The 27,567-nt window shown below is 38.1% G+C and overlaps 1 protein-coding gene across 4 annotated transcripts in view; it reads left to right on the top strand.

Annotated features, from left to right (window-relative positions):
• The window catches only part of BCAT1 (branched chain amino acid transaminase 1), a 132,316-nt gene that overhangs the window by 65,784 nt on the left and 38,965 nt on the right, over positions 1-27,567 (top strand). For all 4 annotated transcript variants that reach the window (XM_020880114.2, XM_070453786.1, XM_020880109.2 and 1 more), the window contains exons 4-5: positions 7,239-7,349; positions 10,368-10,487. In XM_020880114.2, coding sequence (XP_020735773.2) covers positions 7,239-7,349; positions 10,368-10,487 — 231 coding nt within the window. The remainder of the gene's footprint in view (positions 1-7,238; positions 7,350-10,367; positions 10,488-27,567) is intronic.

Genomic DNA, 27,567 nt, shown 5'->3' with positions numbered 1-27,567 from the left:
TGGAAGTGTGAGTAGGGAATCTGGATGAAAGAAAATGAAATTTTACAACATGTACTTCATTTTTGGGTTGAGATAAATATTTAGTGACATAACACATAATTTGAAAAAGTGGACAGCATACTATTTAATGAATTCTTATAAAGGAGTGCCCAAATAGCTACCATCCAGGCGAGGAAATGGACAGCTTGAGTATCCCAGAAGCCTTCTTTGTGCTCCTTCTATGTCATAAACCCTTCATTTTCTGGCACGTGTTATTCTTACTTTTATGATGATTTTTCTTTGCTTTTCACTTGGATTATGTGTACCTCTAACATTAAAGTTTTGCCTCTTTTTGAACTTTGTATAAGTGGAATTATATAAACATATATATTGCGTGTGTGTGCACATGCACACATATCTATTATTTGAGCTCAATATTATGTGAGATCTATCCATCCAGGACCAATCCTAATGTCTGTGGGGTCTGGGACAAAAGTAAAAACAGAGACATCCCATAGTCCACCCTGTCTGTCTATTTCAATCCTGGATATCCTGGACCACATGGGGCCTTTTGCACATGCACATAGATGCCCACTCCACCTGCAAACAGATGACCCTTGGCCATCCCTTGGACTTAGATGCAAGCACCCTAGTGATCCTGTCTGTTTTTAAGAGGATGAACCTATGGAGGCCCATTCAGACCCTGAAAATAGAATCAGGGCCATTTGGGCAGGGAATTCAGGGAATCCCTAGAACTGAATATTTGGAGTCTGTCTGGAAAAGGGTCCAGTCAACTTCTTGCTCCAAGGAGGTCACAACTGGGGGAAGATAGAGGTGAGAGGCCTTCAAAAGTGTGAAACTCAGGGCAGAGACCTGTGTTATCTGAGTCTCAGGGCGGTAGGTACCGCATCATGTGTTCCTTGTAGCAGTAGTGTTATATTATGTGAATATATTCAGTCTGTTGTTGACTTGGCACTTGTTTAGTTTCCTTCTTTGAACATTCTTGAAAATTTGTTTACATGTTTCTTTAAGTCAGCAGTTCTCCAAGTGGGGTCCATAGACCCCCTAGGCTACCCTTTGAAGAGATTGCCTAAGGTAAAACTCTTCACAGTAATACCAAGGTATTATTTTTCTTCCTCATTGTGTTGACATTTGTACCAGATAATGCTTTGCCACCCAACCTCTGTTAGTCATTATATTGTTTATTGCCGTGCATTGCAGTATAAAAAGAATGTCAGCTTTACTTAATGTTCTCAATGAAGCATAATAATGATTGAGTTTATTAAATCTTGACTCTTACATAAACATTTTATTCCGTGTGAGAAAACATCCATTTCACATGAAGCACTCTGTTGTTCTGAAATGCTATGGTTGCCTCAAGGAAAAGCCAACCGCATGATTGTTTTTGTGTTGTGAACTCAACTGGCTGCTTTCTCTACCTGGCGCCATTGTTCCTGGAAAGAACAAAGTTGTTTAAACTTCTGTGTGTTTTTTTGAAAATGAATGAAATAAGCCTGTCACTTCAAGTAAAACAATGGACTATATTTATTGGCAGTGATAAAATTCTAGCTCTCAAGTGAAAATTGGAATTTTTGGAAAATTTGTATCCACCACCCTTTCCTCCTGTTAAAGCAGCCTTATTTTGTATTATATTGGTGGTTACCAATGTTTTAATGATATTGGTGGTTTTAAAAGGAGTTACCTTTTGAAAGATCTGTGTAACTCAGGCAACCAGTATTTTTCCAAATGAGTGTTCCATGATATTACAAATTTATGTATGAGTAAAATTCATTCAAAGTGCAGGATTTCCCTGGTAGCCCAGTGGTTAAGACTCCATGCTTCCACTGCAGTGGGCGCAGGTTCGATCCCTGGTCAGCGAACTGAATCCTGCTTGCTGCAGCCATAAAATTAAAAAATAAACAATTAAAAAACAAAAATCCCTGAAGTACATTTTAAAAGGAAAAAAAAGAAAATTCAAGTGCAAGATCGGACTTTTGATGTGTCAGTTTGGTTATGTAAACTGAGGTCCCTAAAATTCCATTTTTCATTCTTTGGGGATGGACTGCAAGGACATTCTGTTGTGAGCCTTGGAGGACTTTGGGAGGCAGTGATCATTTTGTGTGTGCCTTCTTCTAGTCGTTCAATCCACACTAATCTGGGTGGAGTTTTTAGGAATTTTGCAGATGTGGTTAAAGTCCCTGATTGGTTGATTTGAAGTTATCCAGAGGGAGATTCCTGTGGGTGAGCCTGACCTCAGGACATCTGTGTAGGTCTGGCTGCTCACATGCACTCACTGTCTTGCTCTGCCTCTCCCTTCCTGAGTCAGTTGGGGATGGGCTGCAGCGCACATCTCCTGGTCCAGCCTGCTTGTGACCTTCTGTTTTTCGGTGCTTATCCTGCAGATTTTGGACTTTGCTTAGCCAGTCTCCACAGATGCTTTGGGCACTTTCTTCCAATAGATCTGTAAATGTTGTATATATTTCTCCTGCTTCTGTTTCTTCTCAGTGGAACCCTGACTGAGACCATTGGCTTTTAAGAAATTAACGGAATATAAAAACCTCATTGATGGGCTTTCAGATTCTGCGGTGCAGCTAAGCTGTAAGGGACCAGCAGTTGTCAAGTTTTAGAGGAGTATCGGAGATTAATAGCCACGATTATCTGAAAAAGTTATCAGAAGTACTTTCTTCCTCAACTGTATATCAGTATGAGACTGGATTTTCTTTGTGTACTTCACCCAAAATTTTTATTGCAGGAGACTGAATGCAGAGGCAGATAGGAGAATCCAGTTGTCTTTTGTTAAGCCAAATGTTAAAGATTGGCAATAATGTAAAACAGGACCACATTTGATATTAATCCTCTTGGAAAATACAGATAATGTGAATGAAAATATTTTAATGTCATAGTCTATTATTGTTAATGAATACAGTTTCTCACTATGGCTATGATAAATATTGATAGAATACTTTTAAAATAAAAGCTCTTTGAGATCTTTATAATTTTTAAGGGTGTGAAGGCACCTGATACCAAAAAACTTTGAGAAATACTACTTGAGGGTATATCTAGGAATGTGCTGCTGGTATTGAATATATCTTAAATTTTATGAGAAAAGAGAAACTTTTCCATAGTGACTTTACCATTTTTTTATACCCACTAGCCATGAATTAGCAAATACGTTCAATCACAACTCATCAACTTTGCCAGTTCTTATAGCCTGACTTTAAATTTTTAGCTTATTAATAAAATTGCATGTTATTGTGATATTAATTGCCACTTCTGAAGAGGTTGATCACATTTTCAAATGTTTGTCAATTGGATTTCATTTTATTTGAAGTGCCTGCTTATTTCCATCTTTTGCTCACTCTATTGTGTTGTCTTTTTGATTTGTAGAAGTACTTTATATATTTTGAGTATGGGTCCTATGTCATTTATATGTGTTTTAAATATCTTCTTCCACACTCTGACTTTTTATTCTCCCCATAAATTTTTGATGACAAGAAATAAATTTCACTTTTTGGAGAGGTGCGGGCTATGCCATGCAATTTGTGGATTATTAGTTTCCCAATCAGGGATTGAACCCAGGCCAAGGCAGTGAAACCCCAGAATTCTAACCACTAGGCCACCAGGGAACTCCACATTTCAATTTTTAAAAGTTGAATTTATCAATCTTTGCTTTAGGTTTGGTTTTGTGTCTTGTTTAAAGAGTCTTTTTCTACTCCTAGATTATGAAGACATCTTCCTGTATTATTTATTTTATCTGTGATAGTTAGGTCTTTAATTTCAGAAGTTGATTTTTGTATGAAGGAGGGGTCCAATTTTTCTTTTTTTTAAAAAATTTTTTATTTTGTTCATTTATTTTTATTAGTTGAAGGCTAATTACTTTACAATATTGTAGTGGTTTTTGCCATACATTGTCATGAATCAGCCATGGATTTACATGTGTTCCCCATCCTGATCCCCCCTCCCGCCTCCCTCCCCATCCTATCCCTCTGGGTCATCCCAGTGCACCAGCCCCGAGCACTTGTCTCATGCATCCAACCTGGGCTGGTGACCTGTTTCACTTTTTGTTTGTTTTGTTTCCCTATGGATACCCAATTGTCCCAGCACCATTAAAGAAGACTTTTTTCCTTCCAATACATCAGAGCACATCTTAGCCTGTACGTGAAGTTCTGCTTCTAGATCTCCATTTGTCTTCCATTGTCTTGTCTATCTGGATCTCTTTTGTTTCATTGTTTTGCTTATCTATCTGGGCAAAAGCCACACTGTCTTTATCTCCAAATCACTATAAGGAGGCTTTTTTTTTTTTTTTTTAAATAAGGAGTCTTAATGTCTACTAGGACAGGTCCTTCTGTTTCACTCTTCAAGAGTGCCTTGCATATTTCTTGTTCTTTTGCTTTTTCTTATAACTTAGATTCGGTTTATCATGTCAGTCAAATTTTTGTGATTCAGTTTGTTGCAAGAAAAATAAATGTCCTGACATGATTTTCATTTGGATTGCATTACATTTTATGAGTCAGTTGTGGGAGAATCGGCATCTTTATATGTATATGTATTTTAATCCTAAAGCGTTTTATTTTTTTAAACTTTTGATTTTGATTAGAGTATAGTCGATTACCAACATTGAGATAGTTTCAAGTGGGCAACTGAAGACTCAGCCCTCTCTCTCTATATATCCGTTCTCCCTTGAACTCTCCTCCCATTTGGGTTGCTGCATAACACAGAGCAACCTTACCTGCACTGTACATCAGTGCAGTCTTTATAATATTGAATCTTTCAGTCTATGACTATGAGATTGCTTTCTGCTTTAGTTAGGTCTTTAATGACTTGATAAGTTTTATATTTTCCTTATGTCATTCACTTATGTTACATTTTCCCTACCTAGGAATTGGTTTTAATTCTACCTTAAGTAGTGTTTTTATTTTTTAACTGCTGCTGTTACATGGGAATATAGTTTCTTATCTGGTTACCTTGCCTAAACAGGTAATTTCAAAAGATTATGTCAGTTTTTCTGGATTTTCTACATTTAATCTTTTCTGTGTCTCAAGATCTATGACAGTTTTTTTTCTTCTCCTAACTTTATATTTCTATTTCAGGGTTTCTCAGGTGGTGCTAGTGGTAAAGAACCCTCCTGCCAATGCAGGAGACATAAGACACGTGGGTTTGATACCTGGGTCAGAGAGATCCCCTAGAGTTATTTCATGACCCTTGCTTTTTTTTATTGGTAATATAGTATTGATTTAAAGTATTTGTAGTTACAACAGGCAATGTGTGATGGCCTCAATCTGAAAGAAAAGCTTTAAATTTTATCACTTTAATAGATAAACAACAAGGACCTACTATATAGGACAGGAAACTATATTCAATATCTTGTGATAACCTATAATGGAAAAGAGTCTGAACAAGAATATATATATATGTATATATAAAACTGAATCACTTTGCTGCATATCTAAAACTAATGCATTGTAAATCAACGATACTTTCTACAAAATTGCCATTTTGAATATATTTGTTGCCAATTTATTGAAGAAAGCCTTTATCACTTAAGGAAGATTATATTTTTCCTTAGTTATTGAGGAAATTTTATTTTTAAGTCATAAATGAATGTTCAGTTTTATCAGATGCATTTATTATATCAGTGAGATGATATATAGTTTTTTTTCACATAAGCTATTAATATAATAATCATATAATGTAATATATGATTTTCATATATTTTCTAATGTTAAACCAATGTCTATTCTTGTGATAAATCCAGCTTAGTTAGACCATTATCCTTTGTATATTTTGCATATGCATTATTCAATGACATTATCATATAACCTTTATGTAAATTTGAACCTATATCAAATGTGTACAATTTTTAAACTGAAATAAATTGAACTTTATAAAGTTACTTACCTTGTTTATTTCCGGCAGTGCTTCTTGTCTGAAAGTTTGTTTTATTATATATTTAGCAATATAACCTCACCAGCTTCATTTTTAAAAGTGTTTATATGACATTACTTTTTATGCTTTTTTGTTTCAGTTGTTACCAGCTGAATTAATCTGACAACCATATCTTTTAACCAAAGCTCTAGTCTTATTACAGTTAATAAATTAGCCACATATTTGCATTTCAACAAAACATCTCATTTTGTGCTTTTTAATTGTGCTCCAGAATTTGTATTTCTTTTCTCTGGTAAGCTTTGAGGCTCTAAGCATCTGAAGGCTCTATTTTTCATTCTCATTCAGCTTAGCATGTTTTCTAATTTCCATTATTTTTCTTCTTTAACTCACACTTAATATTAGGTAATGGGTTTCTTTTTTTCCAAAATGTGTATATCTTATGGTTATATTTTTGCTTTTGATATCTAGCTTATCTTAAACATGTGCAAAGATCATGCCTTCTGCAGGTGGCATGTGCAGGGCCTTGTGTCCACTAGGTTAGTTTGTTGTTCCTGTTGTTCAAATCATCCATATCTTTACTTTGTTTTAACCTGTTTGTTGTAGCAATCACTTAGAGAACCTGTGGTAGAAATTTCCCTTTTTAAAAAAATTTTTATTGTAGTATAGTTGATTTAAAATGTGGAGTTAGACTTTGGTCTACAACATCATGATTCAGCTATACATATACATACATTCATCCTTTTTAGATTCTCAGATAGTTTATCACACAAAAAAATTCCTATTAAAATGTTCGATTTTTCCTCTTTTCTATATATTTACCAATATGCACTGACTTCAAAAGTCTTTTCATATTTTTTTTGTGGCCTCACCCTAAGAAGGTGGCATTGCCCTAACAAGAGTCCTGAGCTGCTTGATTTCTGTGATTTGGGAGGCTGACCCACCTCCAGTCACATCTAGATATCCACTCTTCAGAGTTCATAGGAGCCAGATAAAATGAAAAGATCCTTGGGTATTTTGGGATGGATTGGGGGCTGGGTACTGTGGGGTCTTTGATTCCATTTCTGTTTTTTTGTAGGCAGTCAGTCCACGTTGTGTAGACATGTTTTCTTCCAGCCTCTACTGATGTGTTATTTAACCAACCAGCTCTGTAGTTGGAATAACTCTGAATTCCCTCCAGATCTTGGTGATAAAGGGACTTCCTTTTTATCCTAGTGACTAAACTAGTCTGTCTGGCTTTTCTAGATTTAGGGTCTGTGTCAATCAGTAGCTTTACATGGTGAAGGTGATAAGAGCCATAGAAAAGTCAGTCTTCAGAACATGGGGATTGTTTTCATTCATTTACCTTCTAACAAATATTTTTCTTTTATCTTCAGTTATTTGAAGGATTGAAGGCATTTCGGGGAGTAGATAATAAAATTCGTCTGTTTCGGCCAAACCTCAACATGGATAGGATGTACCGATCTGCTATGAGGGCCACTCTGCCGGTATGTAAATTTGGGAATTTCTCTTGTAATGGGTCACTGAATTCCACCAAATGAAACATTACTGAGTATTTAGGTCAGTATTTACTATAAACCGTATGAGCACTGAAGTTATTTCTGGTCAGTTTTTTAATCAGTGAGGTAAAAATGCAAGGACGGAACCATCTGGCAATTCCACAATCTATTTCTTTGTGAGTGTCTGTGAGGATTTAATGTGTATGTGGGACATAACAGGATAAGGAAGAAAAATATGCCTCAAACTGAAATAATAAAATTTAAAGACTATATGAAATTGTAGTATGAAATATGGTGTACTACGCAGATAATTAAGGAGTGTTTTCCCTAATTGCTTAAGATACTACTAATAAGTATACAGTGATTTAATTAGTTGTTTTGATATTTTACCCCAAGTTTTATTAACTTTTTTTAAAAAAAGGATGTAAAAATGTTTTCTCATAGCCCCTGGGTCCTGACTATACCATTGTTTGTTATGGAGCAGAATTCATTCTGAGGTGGGTTGGAAGACCCTAAGGTTCATGCCTAGGTAGGAGGTAACTTAGATTACTTTCATTCCCCGAGACTTGAACAGGCTGCCTTTCTAAACTGAAAGAAGTCTTTTCTCCATTGAGGTATTTCATTTGTCCCTGACCTTCACCTGAAGAAACCCAGGTGATGACTCTTTCAGCCAGACTCTTCTCCTTCCTTTTTATTTTATTTTGGCTGTGCGGATTCTTCGTTGTGGCATGCAGGCTTAGTTGCCACAGTGTGTGGGATCTTAGTACCCCTACCAGGGATTGAACCCACGCCTCCTGCATTGGAAGGTGGATTCTTAACCACTGGACCACCAGCGAAGCTCTTCCTTCTTCTTCCTTTTGGAACCCATGCTTCACCCACTTTCTTCAGAGGCCATAGTATAGTAGCAGAAGAAACATTCAGGTAATTTCTTTTGATTAGTCCTAGTTCTACTCTTTACCCGTTACAGACAAATCACTGGGAAATCCTTTTAAAATGGGGACAGAAGGAAAGGGAAGTAACATTTATTGGACATCAACTCTGCCACAAACTGCATTATATGGTTTTACATCCTTTGCATTTTTAGTCGTAGCAGTGAGCCACTGTCAAGAAGGTATGCCTTGTAAATTTTAGCGGCACCTTTTTACAGATTAAAAAGCTTAAGCCCAGAAATTCGTGGTGACTCAGACGGTAAAAAGCTTAAGCCCAGAGAGGTGAGATGACTTGCCTAAGCTCACACAGAGTAAAGGGACAGGGTAAGAACTTGGATGTAAGTTTTTAAATCCCTAGTCAAGTTCTTGCCACTAAATCTTACCTCTAGACAGGAGTAACAGAAACCCTGTACTTGACACAGGGAGATTGGCAGTCCTGATTTCTGTAACACTGCTACGCTGTGATTGCTATTACAAGTTAGTACTTCAGTAGCCAAACCCTGATGTCATGAACTCTATTCATGTGTGTTTCTGACTCATGTCTACCTTGAATAACCCATCCCATCTCTCTGAAAGTATGTTTCTTTCAGAAGTATGCCCTGCCAAGTAAGTAGAAACTACTTATTTTACAAGCTATCACCTATTTAGTATGTAAAACCCTTTTTCAACTTCATGAAATAAATTACTCTTTGCTTTCGCCCATTTTCTTATTGTTTCATTTGTCTCTTACTGATTTTCAGATTATCTTAACATTTTCCAGTTACTATCCTTTGTTGGTTATACTACCAAAAAACTTCATCCAGTGTGTCCCTTGTTTTATCTTTTGAAGAATATACAGTCTTAAGTTTGTTTGTTTTTTTTAAATGTTGGGACCACTGCTGTTATTTAAAAGTTTTATGTTGTTTAAATACACTTGGGAAAGGTGCAAAGAATTCTTCATATGTCATTAATTTTTTATACCAATTCAGTTTTTGCACATAGGAATTAAATACTGGAATTTTATATTGGAAGGAATAAAAAACATCAAATATTTGAAGTCCTGATTTTGATTATTAAGCATTACATTAAATGTATTACAGAATTTAATCCAAGAGTTCATTAATATTAATGATAATGAGGGAAGATAAGCCCTTAACATTTACTTAAGTCTGAGGCTTAACTGAAAAATATAAATGCCCTTTATCTGAATATAAGCATGCTTTCTTTTTTAACACATTTTGAACATAACTGTTCAGCTCTATTAAAACTAATATTCTAAGACATTTCAACTTTATTAGACTGAAGATTTAGAAACCTAATCAAATGAATTAAAGATATTCACACATAACTCTTATTTTAATAAAATCTACCCATCACCTATATCCCAGGCCATAGTATCTTTCTGGCAACTTAATGCCATTTGATGGGATCAATACTGGATTATAGTCACTTCAATTACATACTTTATAAAAAGCACGTTGTATTTTGCTTTACAACTGATTAGTTTTGTTTTTAGATCAAATAATTTCCATGCTTGGATGGCCTTAAGTTTTAAATAGTCAAATTTTGTCCATTTTTTTCCCTTAATGATTTATGCTTTATGTCTTTTATTTAAGAATTCTGCTTTAAGGTGACACTGATGCTTTGTATTTTTTTTTAATAGAAATCTTAATGTTTTCTCACATTTAAGTACATCATCAACTACAGTTAGTATTTGGGTTTGGTAAGAGGTAGGGAACCACTTATTTATCTTCCTTATGTGACTAACCTATCATTCCACCACAATTTGAGGGGGAAAAGTCACAGAAAAAAGTTGCTTGGTTTTATTATTATTAGTTATAAATTTTTATTTATTTATTTGCTTACTTATTTGGTACTTTTTTTTTTTTGCCCATACTATGTGGCTTTGCACGATCTTAGTTCCCTGACCAGGGATTGAACCTGGGTCACTGCAGTGAAAGCACCAAGTCCTAACCACTGGACCTCCAGGGATTTGCTTCTTAGTACTTTTTTAACCGTCAAAGCTCTCATGAGGATCATTTCTTACTGCTGCAGTGGAAAAACGTTGTATTATTCATTGTGTTTTTCATTCCTTCAGGCGTTTGACAAGAAAGAGCTTTTAGAGTGTATTCGGCAGCTTGTGAAATTGGATGAGGAGTGGGTCCCCTACTCAACATCTGCGAGTCTGTATATTCGTCCTACGTTCATTGGAACTGAGGTGCAGACTGACTTCCTATTTTGGGGTACTGTGGTGGGCGATATCATTGTTTATGCTTGTGTGAAACTTCTAGTAGGTAGTTTGAAATAACCCCCCAGTAGCATCACTAATGCTCCTTTCCCTTGATCATTAAGGCTGTAAACATTTTCTTTAAAGGGCCAGATAGTCAGTATTTTAAGCTTTGTGAGCCATATGGTTTCTGACACTACTCAGCGTCACTATGTGGTACAAACACAGTCACAGCCACCAACATAAATGAGTAAAGCAAGGACTGAGGCTGTTTGCCTTTCCCTAAGACTAACTGCATCTCCTCAGTTTACTGGTGTAATGCCTCCTATCTGGGTAGTTCTCCTCCAAGGTAAGAATGGTAATGGTTTTGAAATTTGGAGGAGAGAGAGCTCCTGTTTTTTAATCTTCATTTTCTTGAAGTCTTGTGATTACTTGGTAAGGAATGGGAGTGAAGGACCTTCTTCTCCCATAGAAAATGTTGAAAATAAAGTTCACAGTGGGTATTAGGGAAATACTTGAGAGCTAGAGAGACAGGTTTAAACAACATGGCTATAAGATCTCCCAGTAGTTCAGTCTATTGGTTGGTGACCTTTCAAAAGAAGGACATACTTTAAGTGACCACGGCCATCTGTGTGGGTGAGTATGTGATATAAAATATAAAAACTTTGTCCCTGTCTCCTTCCTCTACTGAGCAGGGTTAGCCCTATGGAGAATGGGTGATGTGAGGGGGGAGATTGATTGTAGATGGTGCATGAGGAAGGTGTGGCATATGGAAAATGGGACAGAGTATTTGCTATAGTATAATTTGCTCTCTCTGGGGCAATTGTATAGTTACCAGGTTTTCCACTGCGTCATATGAATTTAAGCAATAGAGAAATATATAAGGCCAGAGGATAAGTACCTAAGTGGTTCTTTGGCATCCTTTTAATGCCTTTTGAAAGACTTAAGCATCTGGATAATGAATTTCATAAATTGCAGTCTTCCTAATAACTGTTAAAGAATTGGAACAATTTAAAGAGTTATCTTCTCCTTAAGTTTCTGATATTTGAATATTATTGAGTTTTAAAATATTATTATTTAACTTTAGGAAGAAGCAGTTTTTAAATTTTCAAAGCACTACCTTCTAGTGATCTGGGGTGCTTTCCCATTCTAAGACCTGATTCTTCCAGTCTTAGTTTGTTGAGAGTTTTTGTCATAAATGGAGGCTGGGTTTCGTTGAGTGCTTTTTCTAAATGTCTTGACATGATAATGTGATTTTTGTCCTTCATTCTATTATAATGTATTATATTAACTCATCTTTATATGTTAAAACAAACTTGTATTCTTGGGCTAAATCCTGCTTGATTATGGTGAATAATTCACATTATATTTTGCTGTATGCATTTTGCAAATATTTTGTTAAGGACTTTTGTGTCAGTGCTTATGAAAGTTATTGGCCTTTAGTTTTCTAGTTCTGTGATTTAGTCAAGTCTTTAAGCTCCTGAAATTCTGTAATGTAATGTAGAGTTAAACAAGCTTTTAAGTCTGATTTTATAGTCTGACTGATACTCCCAATAATTTACTTTATTGATGGTCTTCAAATCTTTTCTTATGAATTACCCAGATAGTGTTTAAAATACACATATTTATACCAATCCCAAGATATTCCAGTTGAATATTCTGTTGCTCAACCAAATTTAAGAACTTCAGTGACAAAAATCCTGCCAAGTAGTCCCCTCCCATGGCACTCTATCAGCTTATATATTTGATCATACTTTGGATCTCAGAATCAAGAATTTTTAAATATCTGCTTTCCAAGTAGTAAGCTAAGAATTGAAAGAAAATTCTGATACCATTTGATGTCAACATTGTTTATATTTGGTTGCTATGTTTATATCAACTGCTGCTGCTGCCAAGTCACTTCAGTCGTGTCCGACTCTGTGTGACCCCATAGACGGCAGCCCACCAGGCTCCCCCATCCCTGGGAATTCTCAACTAGAATCTTCTAATTCATGGTACAGGCAGAAAAAAAAAATCACCAGGCATTCAGAATGAGCATGTTACAAATAGCATTCAGTAAAGCATGTAGATTTAAACATTTGCACACCACACAAATGTTGTATAGTTCAGTCTGGTAATTATCATACATTGCATTTCTGTGGTATCTACATTTGATACATGAGATAAAGGCTGGAGGATTGGTTGGTGTCCATGGGTTCCAGATCAGTGGGATTCTTCATTCTGTATTCTTCAATAGACATATTTCTGCTGGGCCCCAACTCAACCCGAATAATCTAAATCCGTGGATCCAAGATCAAACACTCTGCTTTTAAATAAAGTCTCCATAGATTTTTTAAAAACTTGCAATAGAATCACCATCCCAAGTCTTGTGAAAGAATTAAAAGTATGTCTAGCAGTCTTTAACACTTTATTTCCTCCAGGAACTAGTACCAAGGTGGAAATATTTTTATCTTTGAAAATTTCACTTCATCCTAAGGGCAGAAGTGTTTTCACTTTCCTGAGGTGTGACATGACAGTCTGTTATTAATTACTGCTTCTCACACTCAGGAAGGCTTAGTAGCTGCCATATAATCTGAGAGTAACTCTGACACCAATTTATGGATTTCATTACATTTTTGAAGTTACTGTGCTTCTTTCTGTGTCTTATAATCAACAGCTTCTTCATTTTTTAAGTTATTTTATGTAAGTCTGACTCTTTGTGACCCCACTGACTGTAGCCTGCCAGGGTCTTCTGTCCCTGGGATTTTCCAGGCAGGAATACTGGCGTGGGGAGCCATTCCCTTCTCCTGAGGATCTTTCTGACCCAGGGATCGAACTTGGGTCTCCTGTATTGCAGGCAGATTCTTTACCATCTGAGCTACGGGGAAGTCCTAGTACCTATGTACCGATGTTTGTGTGTAATTCTTCATGTCTTCTGGCCTTCTTTGATAATAATTGGATTCATTACTAAAATCCTTTGAGATTTAGGATGGTAATAAACAGAGGAGTATTTATTGGGACATGTATTAATAACTAATTAACTAATTAAATAGCCAGTGAGTAGAGAGTGTTGAAAAAAAATTTTTTTTCTAAAGTTTATGTTATTAAACAAAATACTGAACAGTATTACATAAGCTTTTTGTAAAATATAGAGATTAAGATCATTCATTTTCCCAAACATATTCTGATATTAAAAGAGAATTTTGGTGGCTCGGTGGTAAAAATATCCACCTGCCAATGCAGGAAGCCTGGATTCAATCCCTGATCTGGGAAGATCCCAAAGCCTGTGCACCACAACTATTGAGCCCGTGCTCTGGAGCCCAGGAACCACGACTGCTGAACCCTTGTGCTGCACCTGCTGAGGCCCATGCACCCTAGAGCCCGTATTGCACAACGGGCTCTGCACCACAACGAAGCCTGCACACCATACCTAGAGAGGAAGCCCTGCTTGTCACGACTAGAGAGAAGTCCGCGTGGCAATGCAGACCCAGCATAACCAAAAATAAACATAAAATAAGAGATAATTTCAGCATGGATCTTCTGAAATATTTACAGGTAGTTAAAACTTCGGAGAAGGCAATGGCACCCCACTCCAGTACTCTTGCCTGGAAAATCCCATGGATGGAGGAGCCTGGTAGGCTACAGTCCATGGGGTCTCTTGAGTCAGACACGACTGAGTGACTTCACTTTCACTTTTCACTTTCATGCATTGGAGAAGGAAATGGCAACCCACTCCAGTGTTCTTGCCTGGAGAATCCCAGGGACGGGGGAGCCTGGTGGGCTGCCGTCTATGGGGTCGCACAGAGTCGGACACGACTGAAGCGACTTAGCAGCAGCAGCAGTTAAAAACTTAGAAATTAAAAGCTGGAGTGTTTCAAACTGCTGCTGATTGTTAATTAGAAATTAGATAAAACCTGAAATCATATTTAAATTAAAAAAATTCGTAGACCTGTCATTCTTTTCCTTTTATCACCTTGTAAAGTCTTTATATGCCATATATAATTTTACCTATAGTCATAACAATTTCCATGAAAAGAATTCCCTTTATTCATAGCCCTTGTTTATTTATGCTTATAAATCTTATCATCTTTTAGCCTCTAAATGAAAGAATCTGAACAGATTTGAAAACTGGTTATCAGAGCAGCAATTTGTCATCATTCACTTGGGTTTTGTCCATACTTTTAATGTATTCTTTTGCAGTCCTTTTTGAGATTATATGTGTATCTCATTCTGCTGCTATAAACCATCTTAAAATCTTACTTGCATAACTGTTAACATGTTTCATATTAATAGCCCCCTTTTTTGTATCTTTAAATCTCAATTATCTGTTTTTAGAGATACAACTTGTTTGCATTGATTTTGGTCTGTGATGATCAGCTTGCTGTTATCAGGCCACTCCCCCACATCCTCTTGAGGCTGTTCTTGTTCAACATTATCATGGATAATAGTTATTTGTTATTCTCTTTATTTTTACTTTGAAGTGTTGGTGCACTTAGTTAATAATGATACCCCTCAGTTCATGCCACTTACCATTTTGGGGCAGAATGTGACCATCTCTTTGGGTTTTTTATTCCCTTTTCCATCCCTTCTTTCAGTCTCTGGAAATCATTCTCATGTATTGAATGAACATTCTTTTGGTTTATATGTGTTTTAAGTGTCTCTTATTATCCCCATAATTAAAATTTATATAAATGGTTTCATCCCACACACCTCACTGTGTCTCTTAATGTTTTCCCTCCATGCTGTGTTTCTCGTTTCTATCCAGGTTATTATGTGTAGGTCCAGTCCACCATCTTTTTTTTTTAATGTTTTATTTTGTATTGGGCTATAGCCGATTAACAAACAATGTTGTGTTAGTTTTAGGTGAACAGCAAAGGGACTCAGCCATATATATACATGTATCCATTCTCCCCCAAACTCCCCTCCCATCTAGGATGCCACATAACCTTGAGCAGAGTTCCATGTGCTATACAGTAGGTCACTGTTGGTTATCCATTTAAAATATAGCAGTGTGTAGATGTCCATCCCAAACTCCCTAGCTGTCCCTTTCTCCCATCTTCCCCCCAGCAACCCGAAGTTCATTCTCAAAAGTCTGTGAATCTGTTTCTGTTTTGAAAGTAGGTTCATTTATATCACTTCTTTTCAGGTTTCACATAATAAGGATCTTATATGATATTTCTCCTTCTGTCTGACTTAGTTCATTCAGAATGATACTCTCTGGATCCATCCATGTTGCTGCAAATTTCTTTCTTATACACACACACACACACACACACACACACACACACACATCTTTATCCATTCCTCTGTCTTTTATCCATTCCATGGGCATTTAGGTTGCTTCCATGTCTTGGTTATTATAAGCAGTGCTACAATGAACATTGGGGTGCATGTATATTTTTGGGTCATGTTTCTCTCTGGATATATGCCCTGGAGTGTGATTTCAGGTTCATATGGTGAGTCTTTTTTTATTTCTTTAAGGAGCTTCCATTCTCTTCTCCCTAGTGGCTGTACCAATTTACATTCCCACCAAAAGTGGAGAAGGGTTCCCTTCTCTCCACACCCATTCCAGCATTATTTGTGGATTTTTTGATGATAGCCATTGTGGCTGGTGTAAGGTAATATCTCATTTTAGTTTTGATTTGTATTTCTCAAATAATTAGCAATGTTGAACATCTTTTCACGTACCTATTGGCCATCTGTATGTCTTCTTTGGAGAAATGTCTATTTAGGTCTTCTGCCCAGTTGTCAATTGGGTTGTTTGTTTTGGTGCTGTTAAGCGTCATGAGCTGTTTGTAAATTTTGGAAACTAATCCCTTATTGGTCATATCATTTGCAAATATTTTCTCCCAGTCTGTGGGTTGTCTTTTTGTTTTGTGTTTCCTTTGCTGTGCATAAGCTTTTGTGTTTAAGTAGGTCCCTTTTGTTTATTTTTTATTTTATTTCCATTATTCTGGAAGAGACAGTCCGTGACTTCTAACTGCTATACAGTTCCCCATGCTGGACATGTACTATACTTTGTCCTAGTTCTCTTACTGGGCTTCTGTTTCCCTGTCCCCTTATATGATACTGCAATGAGCAGTTTGAAAATACGTAACTTAGGGAATTGTTGAAAGAGTTACTATTTCCCTGAAAGATACCCCAGGCTCATCTTACTTTTCAGTCTCAAGAAAGTCCTGCCTCCTTTCATTCAGGGAAATCCTGGTTCTCTTTGATGAAACACAGTGGTCCAGTCTGCTGTTGCACCCATCACCTGACATTATGAAGCTCTCCTGAGTGCTGGGCGCTACGCGTAGGGCTCTCCCTGCAGAAATTGACAGCCGTCCCGTGAGGAGGTGCCGTTGGCATCACTTGAGAGACGGGAAACTTAGCCTACAGAGGTGAAATCAGAACCCCTTTTCTCTTGCCTCTGTTCTGCAGCATCCCTTACGTGCTGGTCTTGGAATGCAATGCTAGGCAAAAGCACCTCCCTGCCATCGTGGAAATCAGTGTCTCATGGAGCTTGTGGAGTGTCAGATCCATGAATGAATGTATTGGTAGATGGAGGTCACTTTTGTGAAGAAATGGGTGCGTGGTTCAATAAGAGTGCTTATGGAAATGCAACTCAGATGGGACTAATAATTTCTTTCCTATTTTTTTTTCTTTTTTATGGTAACTTATTTTGACAAGCATGTCAATGCACTCCATTGGGGTAAAGTCTAATCTTTTTTAAAATTAATTTTTATTGCAGTATGGTTGATGTATGATGTGTTAGTTCTGCTGTACAGTAAAGTGAATCAGTTATACATGAACATGTGTATGCTTAAGGAGCTCAGTCGTGTCCGACTCTTTGTGACCCCATGACTATAGCCTAGCAGGCTCCTCTGTCTATGCAGTTCTTTAGGCAAGAATACTGGAGTGGGTTGCCATTCCCTTCTCCAGGAAATCTTCCTGACCTAGGGATTGAACTTGGGTCTCCTGCATTGCAGGCAGATTCTTTACCCCTGACCCACCAGGGAAACCACCAGGTAAGTGGATACATGTATATATATCTCCACTCTTTTTTAGATTCTGTTCCCACATACGCCATTACAGAGTATTAAGTATAGTTTCCTGTGCTCTATATACAGTAGGTCTTTATTAGTTTATTTTATTTTATATATAGTAGGGTGTGTATATCAATCCGAATCTCCAGTTTAACCCTCTACCCCATCTTTTTTTTTTTTAATTTATTTATTTTTGGCTGTCCTTGGTCTTTGTTGCTTCATGGGCTTTTCTTTAGTTGCAGTGCACAGGCTTCTCATTGCCTTGGCTTCTCAAACTGCAGAGAACGGCTCTGGAGCTCAGGCTCAATAGTTATGGCACATGGGCTTAGCTGCTCCGAGGCATGTGGGATTTTCCTGGATCAGGGGTTGAACCTGTGTCCTGTGTTGGCAGACAGGTGCTTTACCACTGAACCACCAGGGAAGCGTCCCCCTGCTCCCCATCTTGTAATAGTGTTAAGTCTGCCTTTGTGTCTGTTTCGTTTCCTTCCCTGAGCTATCCGCTTTCTTGCTCTCGATTATATTTGACAATAATCGCTGCAGATTTTTCTATATTGTACTGTGTATTTTACAATATGTAACATGTATCCATTAACACACATGTACAGTCACACTAAGTCTAAAGTTCATTCACAATGCTTCTGAGTTTAAGAATATCAATTTACACATGCAACTTGCCAGTGTATTTCTGGAATTTTAAGCAGGGAGGGATTTGAGGGAAGGAAAAGCTTGGTAAACATGAAAATAGTACCAAAAGCATACAATGAAAAGAAAGTTTCCTTCCTACTCTCATTCTGATCCAGAGTCCACTGTTCATCTTCTTCTAAGCAATTCCTATTGCCAGTTTTCTCATATCCTTCTAGAGATATATATTGATAAATATACACACCCATACCTGCTTACATGTGTTTGTAGGTTAAGTATTAGCCTTCCTTTTTACAAAATGACAGTAATTGTTTGTTCAATTTTTGCCAGTAATCAAGATTTTTAAAAACTACACGAAACACACCTACTCCCACCCACCCTGCCCCCACCCCCACACACGCAAGGTTTTAAAGGATAAAAATGAAAATCTGTGGACCCAACACCCTGTTAAGATTAGATATGGCTAGGACACTTGACACTCTTTTATATCCTTTCCTGTCACCTCTCCTCCCCTCCCCAGTACAGTCACGCACCCAGCCCTCCTCCCCGGGGCCAAATGTCTACAAATGGACATTTGAGTTATTTCCAACTGTTCTAACTAAAGCCGTTGTGCACATCTTTGCATGTATCTTATGGTGGACTTACATACATACTTCTCTTTAGTGTTAAGCTCGTAGATGAATTGCTGGGCCAGAGGTGATATCATGCACATATATATAGAAATTATATATGATATATAAAAATATATCTTTACTAAATACTGCCAGTTTTTTAAAGTGTTTGTACCATTTCACTCTCACCAGCAATGTATGAACGTTCCATTTGCCTCATATTCATGCTAACATTGGTGTTATCTTATTAATTTTGCCCATTTTGCCTTATCTCTTTGTGGTTTTAATTTTCTCTTCTCTGAGGCCAAATTATATTGAGTACCTTTTCACATACTGACTGTCAGAAATCCTTCTGTGAAGTGCCTTTACGAGTCTTTTACCATTAAAACATCAATTTGTCCACTTTTTGCTCTTGTTTTCCTAACTAAGCTATTTCATTGTACATTATGCCATGCTTAGTTGAATACAGGATGCCATAAATTATGAGGCAGCATTGTTTTATGCACTGATATGGAAAGACATTGCCAATTACACCATGACACAGCACTTTTCTAGATAGTTCTGAGTGACTTGTGAATGAGTCATACCTGTCTTTTATTTTTTGAAATGCATATTTTTTTCTGAGAAAATCTGTAGTTTCTTCTGCCATCAGATGCACTACTCCACTTGTGACAGGCATATTTATTTTTACATGTATCTTAATAACAAAAGCTAACAACATTATCTTATGGGTTTCTGCTGACCATAGGTCCCATTAGATGACTTGGTTATTGCTTTGCAAGAAAATATTGAATTGCACTTGTTTAATATTAATACATATTTTTGTTTCACTAGTAACAAATACATGTCCCATTCCTGTTTTTACTTTTTTCTTTGTAGTAATTTTTTGGTGCTAAATCAGAATGTAGTTTTTTGAAGACATTCTATATGGCCTATTCAACATTTGTAGCCTCACCAATGCCCATAGACTATTGGAACTGCCATCAGTATGAACAGCTATTTCTAAGTCTGAGCAACTTTCCCATGATTGCTGCTTAGCCAATAGCAATTATAAAATGCTGAGCCCAGATTTTGGACACGTTAAATATGAAAAAGTAGACATCTTAGAATCTGTGAAAGAGTGGTGTAATTTATATAACCAGTCTCCTGTTGATCAACCATTATATTGTCAATATAACAGACATAAGAACTGTAATTAATATAGTGTGTAGTGTAGGAAAAATTGAATTTGGATCTTTAAAAAATGCAGACTTTCTTTACAGCGTTTATGCTATAGACATATCCCCGAGTGCACATAAAGACAGACATTCAAGGCTATTTATTACAGCTCACAAAATTTGCTTAGATCTTTATGAGAGTAAGAGGAAAGATGTCTAGTTTTGCTTTGGAGTCATTACTGCTGGTTAGTGACCATTTGTTGGGATGGGGGAAAGTGAAGGAGAGGGTTTTATTTGTTGGAGTGACGATGGGTAGAATGAAGAGTTCAGTCTTGTGGGAATTTTGGCCAGTGATATCAAGTTGGTGGGTGGATACACCAGACTGGAATTCAGGAGAGATTTGGGAGTTTAAGTGCTACATTCCTGTCTTTAGTATAAAATGCCTTTATAGTCTGGGACTTTGATGAGGTTATCAAGGAGATGGCTATAGAGAGAGATGAAAGGAAGGCAAGGAATGAGATCTGAGGCAGGCCAGCGTGTAGAGAAAGGGAGAGGAAGAGGAGTCAGCTAAGGGGTCTGAGAAGTAGCAACCTGGAAGGTAGAAAGAAAAACAAGAGGGCTTGGTGTCCTGGAAGCCAAATGGAGAACATGGAGACGCAATGAACTGTGGCAAGTCCCACCCATAGGACCAGTGCCATGAAGCCCAAGACCTGATTATTGGATTTGACAACGTGGAGTCCTTGGTGATCTGAAACTTCAGTAGTGGGACTGAGAGCCTGAATGTCATGGACTCAGTAGAGGATGAGAGGAGGGAGGTTGTGATTGCGAGTATGCATTAATCTTGTGAGGAATTCTGCTCTGCAGTGGAACAGAGAGATGGGTGAGTACTTGGAGTGGGGCGGGTGATAAAGGGAGAATGGTTTTTTGAGACTGGAGGTGTTATGGCGTGTTTCTAAGCTGATGTCAATGGTCTAGAAGGAAGAGGAAACTAATCAGAGTCACAAGATTTCCCAAATTCTACTTCTATCATGCATCTACTTCTGAAGGTGACAATGTCAGCAGGCAGTGACATGTACGGGATGGAGGGACATCCAGGTACCCCCGCCCTGCTCCTTGGCCTGTGGTTCTCCGCCTGACATTCATGGCACTGAGAGGGCTCTTCTGTGAGTGTAGCATCCTTCCCCCTCCGTCAGCCAGCTCACAGGCTGAGACTACTGCAGTTGCCAGCTCCCTCTGTTGGTCTTACCTGTTGCTCTCCTCCAAGCCCGGTGGCTTGCTTGGCCCAGTCCATTGAACCAATCTGGATGGAATCCCGCAGTCCAGGTCTGAGCACTGAGGCTAGGTCAGGGAGGAGACCCTGGTCCTGAGATGATACCAGCCTGTGGCATTTTCCTGGCATCCAGAGGAAGGGCTGGCAGACATTTTCTGTTAAGGGCCAGGTGTGTGTGTACATGCTGAGTGTCTTCAGTTGTGTCCAATTCTTTGTGACCCTGTGGACCGTGACCGGCCAGGTTCCTCTATGGGATTCTGCAGGCAAGGATACTGGCTTACCACGCTCTTCTCCAGATCTTCCTGACCCAGAGCTTGAACCCACGTCTCTTGATGTCTCCTGCATTGGTGGGTGGGTTCTTTACCACTAGCGCCACCTGGGAGGCCAGGTAGTTAAATATTTTTGGCTTTGCGTCCCTTGCAACTCTTCACCTCTGCCTTTGTTGCACAAAAACAGTAATAGGCCACACGTGAATGAAAGAATGTGTTCCAGTGAAACTTAAAAACAAAACTGGCAGCAGGCTGAAATTTGCTGACCCTTGATCCTGTGTTACTTTAGAAGGGAAATGAAGCATGGCTTTCCTGAGAGTGATTCATTTTGGCTCTCCCTGGGTGCTTCCTCATCCCATATTCTTAGCCATTTGCTTAATAATTCATGCTGAAATTTCTATTTATGTTTCACATTTACCAAACTATATGTTCCACATCATCAGTACAGGAATCCTTGTCTTTTTTCCAAGGACCAGTGCGTTCTCCACAGTTCCAACACTGAGTGTTGACCAGTTCTACAATCATTTTAATGTCATCTGAATGTCCTGTAAATTGGTACATGTTGAATTTATTTACCATTATTACTATTATCAGGTATTATTTATTTAAAAATAGTAAAAATTGGTATTTATTGGATGCATAAAAAAGATCAGACCCTGGGAACTTTCACCAGCTATCTAGTCCTTATTCTAACCCAGTGAACTATTAGTATATTATCACTGCCTTTACATAATATTAGACTATAAAGTGTTCTTTTAGTCTTTCTCATCTGAGCTTTATTTTCTTTTAACTGTGTTTTTCTTTTTTAAATTTTAACATCATTTTTATTGAAAAATTTTAAAAAAAAGAGCTAAGTGGTTAGCCTTTCTGTCTAATGTTAAATGTATAGTCTTTCTCTTTGAACAGGACTGAGAAACAAACTCAGCCCTGTCACCTACCTGTTTTATAGCAGGTCTCGGAAAATGCTTGACTTTTGTTTTCCCCATGATATTCTTTCAGTGTCTATATATTAACTACCCATTAGTCTGAAGGCTAGCACTAAAGGAAATGAAGCAGGAGACAGGAACATTTTCTTTATGGCATCAACTCAACAGATAAGGATTAACATCAGCTTTTTTTTAAATGAAATAATTCAAATTTGCTAAGTAGTTATTTAAGTTGGTTTCATAGCCGTTTTCCATAAATGTCTTTTTAAGATGGCCAACAGTTCAACTGATGTCTGATCAGTACCTGGTATATCAAACAACAGAGGATGCTTTGTGCAGGAGGCAAAGGTCCTGTACTTCATGGAGTGCACAGACGACTGAGTGGTAGAGAATTAAATAAGCAGTAGTAAGAAAGCATGATGGGTATTTTATCTACATTTGAGGAAGTGCTGGATGCTATAATACTGTGTAACACAGCACCTAGGCTTGTAACTGGAGCGCATTTCCTGAAGTGACAGTTAGATGACATATAAATAGAGATTTAAGGGTTTGTATTACCTAGAGAGAGGGGACGTTTTAATTGGTTTGTGTTGCCACAGAAGGTGAAAGTGTTAGTCGTCCAGTTCTTTGCAATCCCCTGGACTGTAGTCCGCCAGGCTCCTCTGTCCATGGAATTCTCCAGGCAAGAATACTGGTGGAGCGGGTTGCCATTTCCTCCTCCAGGGGATCTTCCCAACTCAGGGATTGAACCCACATCTCTTGCATCGTGGGCAGATTCTTTACTACCTGAGTCAGCAGGGAAGCCTGGTGCCACAACAGAATTTCAAAGATGAGGCACTCGCGATCTTAGTTTCCCAACCAGGTATCAAATACTTGCCCCCTGCAGTGGAAGTGCAGAGTCTTAATCAGTGGACCACCACGGAAGTCCCAAAGATTAGGTGCCTTAAACACCAGAGTTCATTTTCTCAGTTTTGGAGGCTGGAAGTCCATAGTCAAAGTGCGAACAGGGCTGGTCTCTGGTGATGCCTCACTTCCTTGCTTCCAGGGGTCCACTTTGTCACTCTGTAGTGGGAGGTCGCAGGGCACATATGCTCTGGTGTCTGTTCTTGGAAGGATAACAGGACAACCCACGTGGCTCAGTGGTAAAGAATCCACGTGCCAGAGCAGGAGACACAAGAGACTCGGGTATGATCTGCGGGTCAAGGACATCCCCTGGGGGAGAAAATGGCAACCCGCTCCTGTATTCTTGCCTGGAAAATTCCATGGACAGAGGAGCCTGGAGAGCTACAGTTTATGGGGTGGCAAAGAGTCTTACATGACCGAACACACATAGAGTCCCACAGTCCCAACAGGATTGGGACTATGCTGCCAGCCTTTTGACCTCATTTAACTTTACCTCCTTTAAAGCTTTATCTCCAGATACATTCACATCAGGGGTTAGGCCTTCTACTTATATATTTTGAGTAGGAAAACAAGGAGGAATCTGAAAGGATCCCATATGGTTTGAGCAGAGGGTGCATAGAATATGAGACTGTGGTGAAGGCTGAGGGTGGAAGGAAGGTCTGGTTTGCATTCTCTTCACATTAGGAAATCTTGAGAATTTCACTGATTTTTTTTTTCTTTTCCCCTCTCTCAAATTTTGATATCAGAAAAAGCTCTGGACTAAAAGTAGAAGGATGTCCAGAACTTAATAATGAAAACTCTGGGTGAATCATTTGAGCCTCAGTTTCTTTAACTTAGAAATAGGAATTACAACTCTTAACTTCCCAGATTGTTGGATTTTCTGAGATAGTGGCTATGGAATGTCTTGGAAACCTGAAAGTACCGTGTAATTATTGAGGGTTGCTAATTATTTTTTTAATCTTAAATCAGACCAACTAGTTTTTCCTATAAACACATTCCATGAATTTGGTGTCCCTCCCCTATGTGACTCACACTGAAATGCTACATGGGTCACTGGTCAGTCCTGTGTTTCTTACAGCATCTCCTTAGTTCATTGTTCTTGTTTTTTTTTTTTAAAGATAGAAACAACTAAAAAAACATTAATTAACCAACTTGGCTAACCTGTCTTAGTCGAGGCCGATTGGTGGCAGATGGACTCTCTAGTTGGGGTGTGAGGGTTTAGTTGCCCCACAGCATCTGGGATCTTAGTTCCCCAATCAGGGACCCAACCCGCGTTCCCTGCATTGCAAAGCGGATTCTTTTTTTTTTTTTTTCCATTTATTTTTATTAGTTGGAGGCTAATTACTTTACAATATTGAAGTGGTTTTTGCCACACATTGACATGAATCAGCCATGAATTTACATGTGTTCCCCATCCCGATCCCTCCTCCCGACTCCCTCCCCATCCCATCCCTCTGGGTCTTCCCAGTGCACCAGCCCTGAGCACTTGTCTCATGCATCCAACCTGGGCTGGTGATCTGTTTCACCCTTGATAGTATATTTGTTTCAATGGTATTCTCTCAGAACATCCCACCCTTGCCTTCTCCCACAGAGTCCCAGCAAAGTGGATTCTTAACCACCTGCCTACTAGGGAAGTCCCAGTTCAGTATTCTTTGTCAATTGTCCCCTTTAACTAATCTTTTCTAAGAACTGACAGAATTTTTTTTTTCTAAATTAGTCTACTCTTTGGATCAAAAAAATAATTTGGGGCACCCTAAAAATTTCCTTTTGAAAAATGTTCCCCAATCATTTCTAATTATATTTTTGCTTCTGTCCCTTAATTGCCTTGCCTGGCAGAATCGTTCTCAAGCCTTTACATGGCTGCGGTGCTTCTCTGCATTCCAGGCCAAAACATGGATTATTAAGTAGTACATTTCTCAGTCTGCTGAATGCCCGCTGCAGATGGATCACCCTAGAAGACCTGCCTTTCTATAAAGTAATTTTCTAAGTGACCCAGAAGTGGTCATTTCCACTGTGAAATGTGTCTTTATTTTCCATCACACTCAATTGTCTTGTTATTTTGTGTAAAATGTACCCACATTTAATGCTCATATATATATTTATTTGTTATTCGTGGAGTGTAACTTAAAGGAGTATATTTTTTAACATATCAAAATTTCAACTTCAAAGTCAATGTGGTCCCTTGAGACATTATAAACTTTGCATCTAAAATTTTGTATTTCTCATTTTCCAAGGGATTTCTTAGAAGCCCCTTTCAGTTCTTTATGTATTGAAATAATCCAAGAAACTAGTAGAGAAGAATTTTTAAAAATCAATCAAAATAAGACATTGAAAGTGGTCTACATAACTTATCAGCTGTTACTATCCATATTTTTTTAATGTGTGTGGCTTTTATTTTATTTCAACCAGACTCCTGATCTTGTGATCATAGAATGTTGTTTATTGCCATTTGATTATTATTATGCTATCATAAACTACTCTTTACTGTAGGGGTAGTGCAGAATTTAAATTGCTTTCCGGGAAAGAAGGGAGAACTGTGGAACAATTGTTGGTTTCAGAGGGGAGAAACAGATCCAATCACCAGGTTCCCTTCCTGATCCAAAAAGTTACATTTTATTTACTCTCACTTATGAAACAGTGTGATCATTTTCAGTAAAGTCATAGTTCTTTTCATAGAAAGATATTTGACATAAATAATTATTTAAGGATGAAGGTGACTGAGCTATGATTAACACCAGCACTTAAAGTGCTTGCAAAATAAGAGTTGACCTTGCTTAAATTAAAAAGTTAGTACACATAAACACATTTTCTCTCAGCACTGAAAAATTCTAGTCTATAATCTACCTGCTTGCTAAGAATGGTGGTCATGGTTTAATCCCTTAGTCATGTCTGATTCTTTGCAACCTTATGGACTGTATAGCCCACTAGGCTTCTCTGTCCATGGGATTTCCCAGGCAAGAATACTGGAAGGGGTTGCCATTTCCTCCTCGAGGGGATCTTGGGATAAAGATATTGTTTAAAGATTTTCATCAGGATCTCCTTCTCTGGAAATAGATTTAGTTACTCTGTTTTCCATCTGTTTTCTCTCTACTGCCATCTAGTGGATTAAATGCAAGTTTACCTGTTAATTAAAATCAAGGGAAGGAAATGAATAACATGAAATTTATCCGTGATGATGAGTTATTGTTACTTTTTTTTTTTTAGTAGAGTGTAGGTTGCAAAAAATACAAGAGTGAAAAAAGTCCAGGCATTCATGTGATGTCAGTAATAAAATGCTTATCAGCTTATCCATAAATAAGGTATTTTATTTAGAACATTAGAAGCTAGATACATTATTGATACTGTGTCCTGCATATTGTATTTCTAAATTATGTTGAGAAGCTTAACTCCTTATTACAATGATCAATAATTTTTTTTAATGTAAAGCTTCAAAGCCCCCCTGATGTGAAGTGTACTTACTTAACTGACAAGTAGATAAAAGTGCAGAGATAAGATAGTCAATTTTTATCAAAGTTGGGAAGAAAGGCAGATGTGTGTGTTATTCTGGGAATTTCTTTTTCCAAATAATGAAACCAATAAAAGCAAATGGAGTTTAAGTCTCCTCATTCTTTGTAGAGGTGTCCTCTTCAGCCCCCACTAAAGAGCAAACCCAAATGAGCAAAAAAACCAAAACCTGTTGTTGCTTGCTGGCTGTTTTGCTGAGAGTTTTCACTTTTGTCTCAGGTCCAGAGGATTTGTTAACAAAATAAGCCACTCGTTATATACAAATAAGCAATCCAAATATTTCTTAGAGAACTGTTGCAGGAAGGGGGACCCTTTCCAGGGCCCGAAACTGTGCTCTTATCTAAGTATCCGAGGAGACACATGTGCTGACAAAGAAAGAGATTTTATTGGGGAAGCGAGCCCGGGTGGAGAGCAGGAGGGTGAGGGAACCCAGGAGAACTGCTCTGCCACATGGCTTGAAGTCTTGGGTTTTATGGTGATGGGATTAGTTTCCGGGTGGTCTTTGGCCAATCATTCTAATTCAGAGTCTTTCCTGGTGGCCCACGCATCGCTCAGCCAAGATGGATGCTAGTGAGAGGGATTCTGGGAAGTGGACGGGCATGCAGTGTCTCCTTTTGACCTTTCCCGAACTCTTCCGGTTGGTGGTGGCTTATTTGGTGGTGACTTACTAGTTCCGTATTCCTTATCAGGATCTCCTGTCATAAAACAACTCATGCAAATGGTTACTATGGTACCTGGCCAGGGTGGGCAGTTTCAACCAGTGTGCTTCCCCTAACAGAACTATC

Source organism: Odocoileus virginianus, chromosome 23 (genome assembly GCF_023699985.2).
Source record: "Odocoileus virginianus isolate 20LAN1187 ecotype Illinois chromosome 23, Ovbor_1.2, whole genome shotgun sequence".
Lineage (NCBI taxonomy): Eukaryota > Metazoa > Chordata > Mammalia > Artiodactyla > Cervidae > Odocoileus > Odocoileus virginianus.
The sequence above is the reverse complement of the archived record's forward strand: the minus strand, read 5'-3'. Positions and strand labels throughout refer to the sequence as shown.